Source organism: Seriola lalandi, unplaced genomic scaffold, assembly GCF_002814215.2.
Source record: "Seriola lalandi dorsalis isolate HSWRI2012SDOR001 ecotype SW California unplaced genomic scaffold, Sedor1 jcf7180002054973, whole genome shotgun sequence".
Taxonomy (NCBI): domain Eukaryota; kingdom Metazoa; phylum Chordata; class Actinopteri; order Carangiformes; family Carangidae; genus Seriola; species Seriola lalandi.
The window spans coordinates 1,570,715-1,586,538 of record NW_019525523.1 but is presented as its reverse complement, the minus strand read 5'-3'; the positions used below and the strand labels follow the sequence as shown (position 1 = coordinate 1,586,538).

The 15,824-nt window shown below is 40.4% G+C and overlaps 1 protein-coding gene across 1 annotated transcript; it reads right to left on the bottom strand.

Moving 5' to 3' along the window:
* Positions 1-301: 301 nt before the first annotated feature.
* gfpt2 (glutamine-fructose-6-phosphate transaminase 2) lies at positions 302-15,824 on the bottom strand. The gene is made up of 19 exons (XM_023396200.2): positions 15,677-15,824; positions 14,579-14,686; positions 13,428-13,535; positions 12,895-13,020; positions 12,077-12,135; positions 11,400-11,534; positions 10,265-10,326; positions 8,229-8,308; positions 6,168-6,291; positions 5,765-5,928; positions 5,373-5,468; positions 4,765-4,862; positions 4,479-4,599; positions 4,126-4,283; positions 3,732-3,846; positions 3,422-3,549; positions 3,160-3,327; positions 2,554-2,715; positions 302-1,643 (listed from the first exon to the last, which is right to left on the bottom strand). The coding sequence occupies exons 1-19, from the start codon at positions 15,681-15,683 to the stop codon at positions 1,599-1,601; spliced, it is 2,064 nt and encodes a 687-aa protein (XP_023251968.1). The 5' UTR covers positions 15,684-15,824; the 3' UTR covers positions 302-1,598.

Genomic DNA, 15,824 nt, shown 5'->3' with positions numbered 1-15,824 from the left:
TACCCAGAGACTAGAGATGAATATTTTGTCAGTTGGCTCCATTTATGTATGTGATATTGCTTATCATCCATAAACGTTTATAAATATTCTCATATGCTCATAATGATAATATAGTAGAAGCTCAAACTGGTGCTAGACTGGCCATGCAGGCTAATACCACAGTCAAAAACAAAAACAAAAAAAGTCAATGAAAGACAGAGCAACCTTTAGTTTTATAAATCTACAGAAAATAGAATCAAAATCTAATAGTACTTACTACAACAAACACTGCAGGTAAAGAGAAATTACAACACACTTTGGATAGAATGCTTTATCTATTTATTGATTGATAGTGCCTGTTTATGTCTATAAAACATACATATAAAATAGGACCATAGTTACAGATATAAATCAAACCCTCTCTTTAGCCCCTATAAAACAAGAATCAGATAAATACAGAATATTATTATTACTATAAACCCATACAAATAACCATCAAAACAAAAGTATTATTAAATGTTACGGTACTTCATTTTTTGCTGCCTGACTGCTTTTTAAATAATTTCTTCGTATGCCTATATGGAACTGCTAAAGACAGTCTGGAAAAAGGCACATGTTCTACCATGAACTGACTTTGGAAACTGCAATTCTGTTAAACAGAATAGACATTCAATATATTTTAAATTAAAATTTAACAATGAAGCGACTTCTGGCAGCTTCCGCTAAAAATTATTGGAGTTATGGGTTAATAGCCCACCAGGCACAGTCATTGCATGAGTGTAAAATGAAATATACTGTTGCCCATAAAGTTGGAATAATTTTGTTTTCTGACACAATCCTCTGTTTATTCCTATTTAAATGCATCAGTAATCACTTTGGAAGAGATTAACTACTAAAGTTTTGAGAAGATATACACTTTATCTGTCAAGAATAAATCACATTGTCACAATCATTTCATGGAAAGAGGTAAAAAATATTTTATTCCAACCTTATGAGCAACAGTGTATATAAAATCAGATTGTAATAACCCGGATGACGCTCTGAAATAAAACTGTGTAATTCCTACATTTCCCATTGTGCAACAGAGAGGCAAGAAGCTCCCCAATGGATATAAGAAATTCATAAAACAGGAAGAGAATGAATCATCTCATTCGTGATTGTGTAGCCTACATTCATAATGCACATTTGGTCCCCATATTGCACAACTGTAAACACTTAATATCAATGTTTTTCTGCTGTGTCCTTTCTGTGTGTCTTTGGCTCAAGGTGAGATTAGAAAAAGGCACAGCATATTGCTTTGGATGAATGTTGCTTTCATAGATTGTTCCGCAAGGCCTCAATGGCACTGGCACTTCCTCAGCAGTGTATTGGTCAGACTTCACATTTCTCTTTTTTAAAAAAAAAGGCATTGTACCGTATACCATCCTCTTTCATCTGTCACACTCACTCTCTCATTCACACTCTCATCCACACACACACTAACACAGACCCTTCTTCACTCCAACCCCTCCAGACACAATATCACATAGACATAAACATACACAAACATACTGAACGTTCAATTGCACGATTGCACTGTAAATCTACAAGCCTCCTCTCTGATGCTTTGTGAGCTGCGTTTATTCTACAGTCACAGACTTGGCCAAGTTTCTGGGACAGTCAACCTGCAAAAAGATAAAGCAGTGTGTTATAGCAAATCACATGTGATCAGTGACTGTGGCTGTGCTGTGCATGTTTAACAAATCACATCATATTAAGGTGGGTGATTTTTAACAATAACACTCTGGCATGATATGGATTTGGCTATAGACGTTGCACCACATAAAGTGCACTTACTGTATGATAACCAAGGAACATAAGCTTCCCTTTTAGACTAAAACAAGTGCACATTTACAGTCTAACAAAGAGCGGGAAGAGAAATGGTCCTACAGAGACAGAACCACATAGCTGTCATGGTGGTCTGAAAATAAAAACCACAACTGCCATGACTATGTCTGGAAAAACACAGTGGCTGTCCAAATTGGTGAGAGAGATGTCTTTTAAGGCGAATATTTGATATTTGTTTTGCCATATGCAAACTATAATGCAACTAAAATAGTTTGAATTATATCAGCATAAGATGTTTTACAATATATGTCCACTTAATTTCTTATATCTGTATTGCCTTAGTGTTGGGTGTGGTAAAGATGAACACAATTAATATGGCTACAATTATCATAGTAGAATATCATATCATAGTATAATATTGATAAGTGTATATGACATATCAGCGTGTATATTATACACTGAGCTCATGAAAATCACATGATAGATGGGTCAATACAATCAGTCAAGTCAAGCAGTTACAGTGCTTTAATAAAATGTAACCACTGATATGTGCAGTATTTAGATGCTATTTATGAGGCACTGTATCTCACAGTCACACATCTCACTGATTTTGTGGTAGATAAAAAGCACTCAACTACTGTATTACTTAAAACAAATGTTAAAGCAAAACTACTTGAAGTTAAAAAGACTCATGTACATTGAGAATTTTCATAGATGGACCGAGTGAAAACTGTGTCGGGTACTTACGTCATATCCTCTCAGGACGGCCAAGTGGAACGACAGGAGCTGCAGGGGGATGACAGTGAGGATGCCCTGCAGACAGTCCACAGTATGTGGCAGCTCGATGGTCTGGTAGGCATTCTTAGTCACCTCAGGGTCGTCCTGGCAACACAGGATGATGGGCCGACCCTGGTGGCAAGAACATTAACATCGTCATTAACAACATCAGTCAATTTAATGTCATCATTTATGATGGATTTGAGTAGTTTGTGACCTGACTGTAAGAATATACTGTGTGGTGCGTGTTTGTCTGTGTGTGTGTGTGTGTGTGTGTGTGTGTGTGTGTGTGTGTGTGTGTGTGTGTGTGTGTGTGTGTGTGTGTGTGTGTGTGTGTGTGTGCATTGTGCCTTACTGTACCTCTTATTAAAGTCATTTCCAATGAATTACATGACTGTTCTATATTATGAAGATTATTGAAATAATGATTGGGCTCTTTGCTCTTTGTACTTATTGTATCACACCTTCATGATTCCTACAAAATGGGTGAGTTTTTAGTCTACTATTGCTCCCCAGTTATAATGTTTGTATAAATGTGCCTGCAGGTCTATTAAAATGTGTTTTTCCAGGACCTACCGATCTGGCAGTGACTTGCTGCAGAGCATTCTGGCACTTAACGTAGCAGGCGTCTCTCATGACGATCATGATGACCGGCATGTTTTTGTCAATGAGTGCCAGAGGACCGTGTTTCAACTCCCCAGCCAGGATGCCTTCTGAGTGCATGTACGTGATCTCCTTGATTTTCTGCATTGGAATAAAAAAAGGGTCAAATGTTTTTTACTCTTTCCTCACATGAATTGCAGTTTTCTGAAAGGCCACTGTGGCATTCTCAACTCACCAGCGCCCCCTCTAGACAGGTGGCATAGTTGTAACCTCGGCCCATGACCAGGAGGGACCTTTGCTCATACATCTCATTGGCAATAGCCTTGATCTTCTCATCCAGAGACAACACTTTCTTTATCAGCTCTAGGAGTTGAGGAAAATAATGAGTTGAGGTGAAGTTCTTACGGCAGTGTACAGGTATTACACAGATGATGCAGTATTTTTTTAATGTGGTTGCATCCATCCGTCTACATTTAAAGATGCTATGTGATCATGCTGGGGCCACTTTGTGTTTGTGATGTATTTGTGTTTGTTGGAGCACTAACCAGGTAGGACTTTGAGGCCGTTGATGATCTCCAGTCTTCTCTTCTGCAAGGAGAGCCTGTCCTCACTCATCATCAGGCCAAACATAATGAGGGCCACAAACTGACTGGTGTAGGCCTGTGTCACACACACACACACACACACAATAAACACCAAAATATATCCTGTGCTGACCGGTGCGGCAGGAAGATGAGCCTATCTAGCAAATAACACAGTTCTGTGTTGTCATGCAGCCTTTAACAAGGAGAATTGTATCATCAAATTGAATACAACGTTTGTGGTAATACATGACAGCTTATATCAAGTATAAAAAATGTGTCTGTTTTACAATTGGCTGTTGCCACATTCTGAAAAGGGTCTTTAATAAAACTATTAGATGTAGAATATAAACCGTACCTTGGTGCTAGCCACTCCTATCTCAGGCCCAGCATTTATGTGGACTCCACACGTTGTTTCTCTACAAATGGAGCTGCCCACAGTGTTGGTTATACCGACTGTCAGAGCACCATGGTCCTTGCAGTAGCGCAGTGCCATCAAGGTGTCTGCTGTCTCTCCTGAGGGAGCAGAGGGAATAAAAATTATACTTACGATGCCGAATTACAGCAAAGTTAGGCCACAGTCGGAGGAGAAATTCAAATTGGTGGTATATCAGGTTTCACCCAAGATGTAACAATGTGAAGCAAGTTGTTCTGTAAAGTCAGTTTCGTGGTCAGAATTGTGTTGTCTGATAGACCATGTGTTACCGTCACCTGACTGACTGATGAAGAAGCAAACATCATCTCTGAAAACAGGGGTGTTGCGGTCCAGGAAGTCGCTTGCCAGCTCCACCATGACGGGCAGCTCCGTCAGCTCCTCGAGGAGCTGTCTGGTCTAAAAAGTGGGCAAAAACAAAATCATCATCGTCACCACTCACAAAACAAAGAGTAATTTCATGTTTTCATGTGTTTTGAAATTAATTTTTTTACTAATCGTTGCTATCTTCCTCACAAAACCATCATCATCATTCTTATTCCAATTTCTGACAGCTGTACTCACAGCCACTGCAGCGTGGAAGCTAGTGCCACAGCCAATCACGATTAGCCGTCTGCAGCGTTTGATTTCTTTCAGGTGGTCCTTGAGTCCACCGAGAACCACTGAGGAAACAGGAGGTAAGACAGTTAGATTATACTGTTGATTTAATGCATGTTAGTCGTCAGAAATAGATACTGCACACATTTTAAACAAATTTACCAAGGCACAGCCACGTAATCTTGGATGTATACTCTACAATTAACAGGTGGTACATATTGAGGAAGTACATCATGCACCTACAGTTTGATTGTCTGAGATCATTCCACGTGTACATATTGCACTAGTGCTAATGGTGGTTATTCTGTTATGAATGTGAAAGATATGGGTGACAGCATATGGTGCTTCAGCAAAGTGTAAATAAATGTCTTAGTATTTTAGCGCAGTTTGTCTTTCAAAATTCCAAGTTCAAACAGACAACGGTGGGACGGACTATAAAAAAAGAGCAGATCCTTGTGTGCGTAGCCTGAATTAGTCCCTGCTAATATTGATTCAAGGGATCAGGGAGCCGCACATGCACCCTACATATCCTTAAACTTTGAAGGTAGGAAACAGGTTATAAGGTCACTGGTCACCTGTGTTGGTTTCAAAAAAAATCCGGCCTCTCATAGTGTTGACTACTGACTCCGGCTGCTCAAAGATCTCCTTCTGCATGAAGGCATCAAAGTTACCTGCAGAGAAAGGGGGGCATATATGTACATCATATTAACTGGTAAACTGAAAGAGGCTGGAAAATTAACAGTGTTATGTTTTCGATTATTCAGCCAGCAGAGGGCGAGCCAGCACAAGTCTGCAGAATAGACTTGTGTAAAAATACTAGCATGCTGAATGTAGATATTGTTGGTGTGCTCATATATGTTTTAATAATTTAAAGATAAACTGCCTGTTTAAACAAAACAAAAATGAAAGCAATGAATCGTCCTCATATCCAACAGATACCAAAACAGTCTTTTGATGATCATCTGACCTTTCATGATCTGTTGCAGCTCCATCTGCAGGGTCTGGATCGCCCTGATGGGGTTCTCGCCGGCCTGCCGGTTCACCCTGTGGATGGAGAGTTTTCCCCCGGTGACCACCGCAATGTCATCATCCTCCATGTACAACACCTTGTTGGTGTGCTCAATGATGGCACTGTGGGTAGAGGGAGCAGACAGATACATGTGTGATGAACTCATGATGATGTGCACTTCTTGATTGATGTTTGCAAATGGTACAAAACAAATATTTTGATTCTTTTTTGAAAGACATGGTAGCAACAGAGAAGGAAGGGGTAGATGTGTGTGTGAGTGTAATAGAATGACAAATAAGAATTCAATGATACAGGCCCATATTAGATTCAGAACAAAACACACAGACAAATGGTTTCTCACCTGGCATCAGAGGCAAAGTAATACTCCACAGCCTTGTCATCCCCCACAGAATTGATGGCGTTGGCGTTGGAGCAGTCAGGACGGTTATGGCTGTTCTTCTCCTGAAGTCCCTCCTTTAGTTGACCTACAGGGTCAAAAGTGAGAGGTCAAGGGTCAGAGGTTGCACAGCGAATTTGAATGACTAAAACAATCAAGATGTGCTCATCACTTGAATTCCTCCTCTCAACTTCAAGATGTAGTAGGGTCCCTGCTGTCGAAATGCTTTTGTCCTGTGTGAAATTGTATTTTGATGGTAAAAATCTGGAAACTTTTTATATGGAAAACTCAACCAAACAGATCACAAATAAACGTTCAGAACGCTTTCTATTAACAAACAAGCTCTCTTGAGTTTACAATAACACTGGCATGGCACAAAACCAAACATAATCTAATTTGGTAAGTTTGTTCTGGTGTTTATGACAACAAAAAGGATGTATGATGATAGAGATTTTCATCAGTATATGAAATGTGGGAAAAATGAGGGACTAACAGAGTTGAAAGAATTTTTTTCAGCTATACAATAACACACCCAGTTTGGTTTCCTCCAGCCCCCAAACAGCCTCATGCTGCTTTGGACTTTGGTCTGGACTCACTTGAGTCATTAAGACCCATACATTTTAAGCAAACTGACTGAAGATAGTGAAGGCTAAGCCCTACACACAGTGGAAACAGAGACGCAACAAAATGACTTCATTGTAACAAGAGTATTTTAAACAATTAAAAAGTCCCTCCCTCTTGAACCCTTTTGTCTGCTGGGGATTCTGGGATTGGGAACCAATTCTTCCCAGGAAGTATTTTAATGTCCACATGACTACTTTTTAAAACTACACACTAAAGTCGCTTGCAACACCTCGGGAAAAATGGCCTTCTAAGAAAGTTTTTTCAAAGAATAATTGCGCAATAAAAGACAGAGCCACACAACATCTTGCATTACTTCCACAGTTAGCCAAGAAAACCATTTTGACAGTCAGTATGGATTTGTTTTAGTGTATCTGAGAAAATCAATAGAGCAATATTACACAGTGATCCAGTAAGAAAACAAAGAGAAAACGCTCCCTTGATTGGACACGTTTAAAGCTACTGCTCTGTATTTATATAAGGTTTAGTGGGAGAGGCCTCTGAAGATTTGAAGGGCTGTGGTGAAGTCTGACTGTGCAAAATGGGAGTTTTTAACTTCGTGCTTCTTGAGTATCTTGCTGAATTAGTTTTACAAGTTGTGCCAGTAATGAAAAGATCAAAACCAATAATGACTTACTCTTAAAGAAGTATTCCCATGTAAACAAAGCCTGATATATCTTACACCTCCATTGTTGACCAAAAGCTATTAAAAAAAACACTCCAATAAGCCGCACCGTAGCACTGGGTGACACAGGCACTGTAGTGTATTTAGAGTCAATCACATATTCACCATACTGCGGCTGTAAATACTCACTAGAGCACCATATCAGTGGCTAAAATTGTCCCCCACAAATATTTATTTCTGTGTCAGTTTGCTCAAAACAACAGTGACTAACCGCTTTAAGAAATGATTTAGTCTTTTTTCAAATTAAAGTATACATTCCCATTTGCAATGAATGAACGGGTTTGGGACTCAGAGCCTTAGACTGAGAGGTTTTGGAAGTCAAAAAATGTTTTTACAGACTAATGCATTGTTGATTCTGGTCCTCGCCTGCTTCATCCTCTTAGGATGTGTTTAAAAGTAGTTTTAGAAAGGTTAAACACACAATATAAAGATGGAACTGATCATAACTGACTTCTTTAATAGTATGAAACAGAGTCCTCAAACACAAACACAATTATTGCAGTGTTTCATAACTTCCTGACAGGGTGCTCAGTCAAGATCTAAAATGCACATACAATTTCTTCATCTACTTTTTACAGTACTTTTGTTTTGTTTTATTTTGTTATAACAAAGCAAACAGCTCCTTATGTCAAATTTCATATTTTTGCAAATTGCATATTTATTTGACCAGTAAAACTGTTATAGTTGGAGTATCAGACAGAAAGAGGAACAGAGCTCACCGCTGTTGTACTGGATGGGGATCTGTTCGGTTGGCAGCTCATGCTCACTTCGCACACCAATAAGCAATGGACTTCCTCTCCTGCCGGGACAAGAATGAAGCAGGTAGGGAGGAAGAGACGGAAGGCAGGGGGGAGAGGTGGGAGAGAGTGTGGGTAAAGTGGGAGGAAGGAGAGGATTAGGCTTGGTAGATGCACAGCTATGTCAGATACACACTGTCATGTGATGCTTTGTGTAAATATGAATGATGAGACAACCTGACATCCTATCCTGCTGTATTATTCCAAACAAATCACTACTGTTACTCTTTATGATCCTCCTTTATCTCTTTCTATTTATAAATATTTCTATTACCCTTTATTACCTCAAATTCTATCATTGTAAAATTAATTTTACACAATTTTGTACTTAATCCAGTTGAGTGCGCCCCTGCACAGACAGGAGCTCAGATATCCTCACATCTATTCCAAGTCTCTTCTAAACCTTTTAATCGTGAACATTTGGCAGGCAAACTGATCCTCCCTTCGTCTACATCCCTCTACGATTTCCTCACAGATCCTGGACTGAGTCAGTGCTTCCTCATTCGCTACAGATTCCACACGGACTTCCCCTACTGGACATGTAGGTGCAAGCACATGTAGATTTGACAGTTGAAAGCGGGGTGTGTGAGGAGACTAACCTTAAAATAAATGAAGTCATTAAATCACTTATCCTTTGACAACATCATAAACAGTATAGCAAAACAACAATTATTGTGACACCAACTCTTGAGAAACTGAAGGCCTCTCCTTTTTTTTCTTTTCTTTCTCTGTCTGGATCCCTTCTTCCTCTCTGGGGCACGGCTACACTGACGTAAGAGCGCTGGTTGTTTTAAGGGGTGTGGGGCAGAAAAAGGGAGGCTTGCAAACAGAAACATGTGGTCGCTATCCAATACAATATTTACCCTGAGGGAGGGAGAGATGAGAAGAAGGGATGAAAGAAAAGTAAGAGTAAGTAAGAGAAGGACCAGGTGGTGGAAAGACAAGAGGGGAGAACAGCAGAATGTGAAACATGAAAAGAAAAAGAAACTGAGGAAAAGAGAGTAAAAGTCCTGCCGGGAGGTTGATTCTTGACGACAAAGGGTGGGTGCCGACAAGCATCACTAGATAATCACAAACATTCCTCCATCCCTACATCCTGGAAGACAATGCTGACTGTTCAACATATTAACCACAAAACTACATTGAGTTTAGCTGAGCAATAGAGATATCAACTTCCATAGAAAACAACAGTCACACAGTAGACAACTGATATGCAAAGTTTCCTGGCCCCTAAAAGAGGGTGTGCCAAGAAGCGGCCTTTCTAACACCAGCACTACCAGGCAACCTGTCTGCTTATCTGGCTTCATTTTGTTGCCCATCTGCCCTTGTCCTTTCTCTCTCTCTCTCTCACTCCCGTGCTCCAGCAATCTCCCATTTTCCTGATCCATGACGGCTCACTGAACCAGGAAAGGTATAAAGTCAAATAAAATGATGAGAAGTGATTAACCAGGAGTCTTGCTGGCAGCTGCACTTCCCGGAGCTGAAACAGGAAACTCTCTCGTCTCTCTGTTAATGAGTCACAGAGAAGGAGGTGTAGGGCCGGCAGCCCAGAGGCCAGAGGCCCAGGGGGGAGAGAGGGAACCTGAATTCAACCTCTGCTCCTCCCTTTGCCTGGGTCTTAAGACTCAGATAGGACTGATACGTGCAGCCAGACGGGAATTTACACACATTCGCACACGCACATGGGAAAACAGCACAATCATTCATTATCGTAAGCGAAGCACGTCCCAGAGTCATAACATGTCAAATGTAATGCATGCAAACTGAGATTAAGGCTCAATCAATGAGTGAAATCATATTTGGTATTGCTTCGCAGTGGTTGTAACTTGGATGAGTCACTTCCATTGAGTCTTGGATAACAGCAAAGATATTGGACCATAATATGAAGTGGAATGCCAGCATGTGTGTGTGTGTGTGTGTGTCGGTGTGTGTGTGTGTGTTTGAGTGTGTATACTAACCTGGTGGACACAGCCTCTCCAGGGAAATGACGGCTTTTAAACACCAGAGCGAAAGCCCCCTCCTGAGACAGAGAGAAGCAGAGGAAACACAGAGTTTACATTAACCTGATGGAAGAGTGAAAATACATCAAGGTTAAATGAAGCTGTGAGGGAAGAGGAGGAAAACTTGTTCAAAGTATAAAAATTTAAATGTAAAAGGTAAAGTAACCCGTGTATTCCTAGAATGTGTGTGTGTAACCTTTAAGAGAAACATTTTCTGAACACAAGCAAATGTTTCTTTCAGCCCTGTGGGGCTTGGTAGCTGTAGTGGGGGTGTGAGCGAGTGTTGGGAAGTAGTGGGGTATTGGTGGTGGTGGTGGTGGGGGGGCTTAAGAGAAATAAGACCTCTATTGTATAACGTCAGCTGTATTTCGAAAGTACTGAGTGCAATGCTGCCTGTGGTGGTTACTAGAAGCAGAACTGGGTGTGTGTTTGTGTTTGTGTGGTGTTGGGGGGTGGGACAGGAGACAAGGGGAGGGTGTCATGGTTGCGAGGCTGTAATTGGGTCTAACTATCTGGTTCCCATTACTCCAAACCCAAAATGGCCGCTTTTGCCTCCTCTGTTCATGTGAACAGAAACAACTCACCCCAGCTGAAGAGTGTAAAGCTTTGGAGCATGAACGTCACATAATGGAAAAAGGAGGCTCGCTCCATCCCACTCAAAGAAAAAATATATTGGTTTCTACGGGTGATGATGTCACTTGTGATGCTGTTAGGATGGTTGCCATGGGGACTGTTTTTGTGATGGTGTACTGTGTTTTACAGGACAGGGAATTTAAGGAGTTGCTTAAATGAATGCACGTGTATGTGTGTCTGTGTGTGTGTGTATGACCAGTCAATGACACATTTTATGACACTAAGCTAAATGATGCTGCCCTTCATAGTTACCAGGAAGCTAGTTATAAAAATTTCCATCTCCTAGCAGAGGGCTGAAGCAAAAAAAAAGAAGAAGAAAAAAAGCTGTGTTGTGAAAAAATAGAAGTGAATACCTAACTTCTTATAGTATTTCTGGAAAAGGAAGCTAAGTATCACAATCACCCCTTGTGCTGCCATAAAGTGTGTTTTTGTGTGTTGTTGCATTGTGTGAGCTAATCACCAGCTGCTGAATGACTCTCTCGACCAGCGTGGAGAAGGTGATGCTGTCACTCTCTCGGTTGTCGTAAACGTATTTGATCAATTTCGGGATCACCTCTGTGTCCGTCTCTGACTCAAATTCATATCCTTTGGTGATCTGAGAAAGGTAAGACATACATTTTATATTAGTATAAACACACTGAGGAGGTACTGGCTGAAATCCATAATTTTCAAATCTTCAGGTGAACAGATTGGAGGAAATTGATGAAATTATGTTCAAACTACAGAAAAATGTGCTAAGCATCCAAAGTGTCTCTTATCATTGTGGTGTTTTCTTTATATCTATCAGATATTAATCTTCCAGATACATTAATATGATTCATTTTTCAGACAGTCCTTTGCCTGCAGTGGTTACCTATGCAGTGGACAGGCTGACTTATAAAACAAAGCCAGCTGAATATAAATAAATGGTACAGCCAGAAAGTTGTATTTGTCTAACCTTTGGCCAGTGTTGGTCTTTTGGTCTCTGACCACTGGCCTAAAAGCAACATGACATACATTGCCATATTATAGGATATATTTTATTAAGTCCCTTTAATGGTAATACTAGCTTTAACCTGAATGACAGGCCCAAGAATGGCACTGGACTGTAACTTAGGTGTTTTTACAACATGAATTCCCAATGACAGGATGTCTTACCAGGTACTTCTTCAGCTCTTTGTAGTTGGTGATGATGCCATTGTGGATGACAACAAACTCTGAGAAAAGGCAGTGAGAGAGAAAAGATTAGAACAAGGGGTCAAAGGTCAAAAACTAGTCCTAGTGAAATCGTAATAAAACCTCTCTCCTGATGATACTCATTTACATTTACACTCTAATAGCATTTTAATGTTGTCCAAGGACTAAACTAATAGTAGATCAATAACTGCCTCATGTACAGAACCTGACAACAATACACTTAATGGTATGGCAGGGCTAAAAGGTTGTTGTTATTCAAAGGATGTGACTTGAACTGAAGAAAATGTACGTAGATGTGTAAGTGGATTTACAAGCAACTCGGATGACGCAAATACATTACCACAATGACGTGGAAGAGCACGACAACCGAAGAGGTTACAAAGAAATAAAGTGATACGTTATCTTAACAATTACCAAATAATAATGGGCCAAAACTAAAGATAATAAACTACCCATAAATCAATACAAATGTTACTTGGTTTTGCAGTTTTTCTCCATGTGATATGGACTTACACACTTTGGACTTTATGAGCCTGGTTTAAAGCCAAGATACAATACTGACACACCTTTGAACATGGCACACTACTGACTAAGGGATGTCAGGTATACAGGTATAAAGCATCCTAACCTTGCAATGTAATGCTAATAAGCTATTATCAAACGCTTTACACAGAGACGGTTAAGAAGACCTTGTTAAGTCGGCTTTTCTTGTTGACACTGAACCAAACGTGAAAATGAAAGTGTGTCAGCATGCATATAAGTACATTAGCACATATTACCATTATCCTTGTCAGAGCGATGAGGGTGACTGTTGACAGCACTCGGCTCTCCGTGTGTGGCCCAACGAGTGTGAGCAATGCCAAAGTGTGTGCACAGCTGCGCGTCCAGATCCAGTATGTCTTTCTCTGAACAAGGGAAACACAATACCACAACTTTTACTGATATTAACAGACTGCAGGGAATTTTAAAGACAAAAAATGTGAAATGTTCAGAGAAGCAGGGCAGAGGTGATTTTAAGTTTTGGAGAATTTCTTCCAAATGTTTGGATGAGGTCAGAATAAGGGGAAAACAGAAGATGGTGTGATTGTGAAATAATCATAACAACTACACTTAGCATGCGGGTATACAGGTTAGACACCCACTAAAACCAAGTCACTATCACATCTCATTAAAAAAAAAAAATTATAATCTTAGTGATAATATCGCAGTTTTAATACTGATCAACAAACATAAAAACTTATTTAACTTCACAATTGATGTAAAAAAAAAAAATCGTTCATAAAAATATATAGTGAATTGTGCATAAACCCACTGTATAGCTCCTCATCCAGAGCCTTGACCTTCCCCTTCTTCTTGATCAAGCAGATGGTGTTACCATTGATGTCAGAGGTCACCTTGTTAGGGCCATCCACAGCGATACCTGCAGAGAGACAAAGGACAGAGGAGTTAAATATATACTTTCATAGTGTCACACAGAATGGCGCCAAATGCACAAATGTCACAAATTCAGTGTCTTCAGTGTATTAGTGATGGGAGGTCAATTTCAACTCTTCACCAGGACAGAATGTTTAGGACCATCAATTATGAAAAGACAGGTAAAGGTATAAATATTATTTGAGGCCATCAAAATGACTCGTCATTGAATGCACTAATATCTGTATTTATTTTGTGTTAGTGTGTGTCTTTCTCTGACTGTGTGGATAAACCATCCTTGTGAGGACATTTTGGCTGGTCCTCACAACCTGAGGTTAGAATTAGGTTTAGGTTAGGGTAAAGGTCTGGGTTAGGCATTTATTTTGGATTTGTAAGGCGCTAGGGAATGTTTTATGTCCTCTCAGCTATAGAAAGACTGACATGGGTGTGTGGCTAGGTGTGGGTGTGCATGTATGTAGAACACAGCATGTAACAGCCATGAAAAGAACCTCTTATTTCTGTGGCTTTATCCTGCTCAAATAGGATGAACAAATACAAGGTGTGTGTGAATGTGTGAAAGACAGAGAGAGAGAGAGAGAGAAAGAGAGAGAACTATTAATAATCCAGGTAGCACAAGGATCTGCTATCAACAGGTGATCCTATATGACACCCAGCTCACCCAACTCATTACACCAGTTTATTACTATCTTATTTAATCTAGTTTAGTTTATCAGGCAGGGTGTCCTCGTGACCAACATGAGACAGCAGAAGTTTTGACTGTAGAGCCACGTTTAAACATATAGAGCTGGTTACAGTAGTTAAACTCAGCATTAGATCTCTGGTTAATTGTTTTTCTTCAAACTTTGAATACTGTGAAATGCTGCCTTGATTTGATTTTTGAGGACATGACACACAGGTGCTGCCAAGGAGTATTATTAGTGTGTGTGTGTGTGTGTGTGTGTGTGTGTGTGTGTGTGTGTGTGTGTGTGTGTGTGTGTGTGTGTATGTATGTGTGTGTGTGTGGCAACTCTGTGAAGCTTAGTGTCTCACCTGCTGAATCGTACCCTCTGTACTCCAGTCTCTGCAGTCCCTTCACCAGCGTCTCAAATATCTCCTTTCTGGTGCGGGGCACTTGGTAATTCAGGTAGGCAAAGATTCCTTTTAGACAGGGGGAAGAAGAAACAGGCACAGTGCCATCTTTTTAATTTCTTTTGATAACTATCATCATATTGTGTTTAAGGATACATCAATAACTCAGTCATTAGGTGACAGTAACATTCACTTTTTGGTTGTTTGCTACCAGCTCTGTTAGTTTTGCCCATGAACTTCATCTAATTTATTAGGCTATATTAATTTAATATAACGTTATGTACACAGTATGAGGCTACTGGGTATGTTGTACACATACAGTGTTCCCTAGCCTCTTCTGTGTGTGTGTCTGTGTGTGTGTGTGTGTGTGTGTGTGTGTGTGTGTGTGTAGGAATGTTCCTGGGCAACTCTCCTCCCGCAGGCACACAGCTGACCATTGACGGACGCACATTGCGCGCAGTGTTGGAGCAGCCAGGTAGGCAGGCTGCGGTAGAACAACCATGACCTATTCCTTGCAGACATGAGGAGAGGCCGAAGGACTGTTAAAGATTTACTCTGAGCTGTAAACGTGCCTGTTCGCGAGTGACACACGTGAAGTTGCCAAAAATGTGAGAGATGATTCTAATGCTTCAGATTTAAGTAGGCTACTTATAGAGGATGGATGAGTCATTTCATGAATGCAAGTGCAATGCAGTTTTTTTTTTTTAAACAGTAACTGGTAAGACCTGCCTGTCTGGTCTGCCCGTCTACATCCGTGCATGACAACACTGACACGTAGCAGTTGTGTGTAAAGCGCTTCAGGATCCACACAGCGCAGAAAACAGATTTATCCAACTGTTGCGCTTCAGAATTCATATTCCAATAAAACTGCAACAAGATCGTAGCAACTACGTATCACCAATTCTATGATCTGACAACTTTGCAAATTCCTCCCTCTATAGCAAAACATCGCTAGACTCTTACAGCACTGCAGGAGCCCGTCAAGACAATTTTCGTGAGAAATACGCTCAATTCCTTGCAAAAAGTTTAAAAATTAACTCGATGGAAAGAAAACCTTACCACACATGGCTCAAGCTTTGCCGTCGTTGTTGAAACCGTTTCAGTGATAAAACCAACTTGTATGTTCCCCAGTTTGATTGATGCTTCTGCTTCTCCTGTTTGAAATCCAGAGCGGCTCAGGCACACTCCCCCCGTGCATTTAAATGGT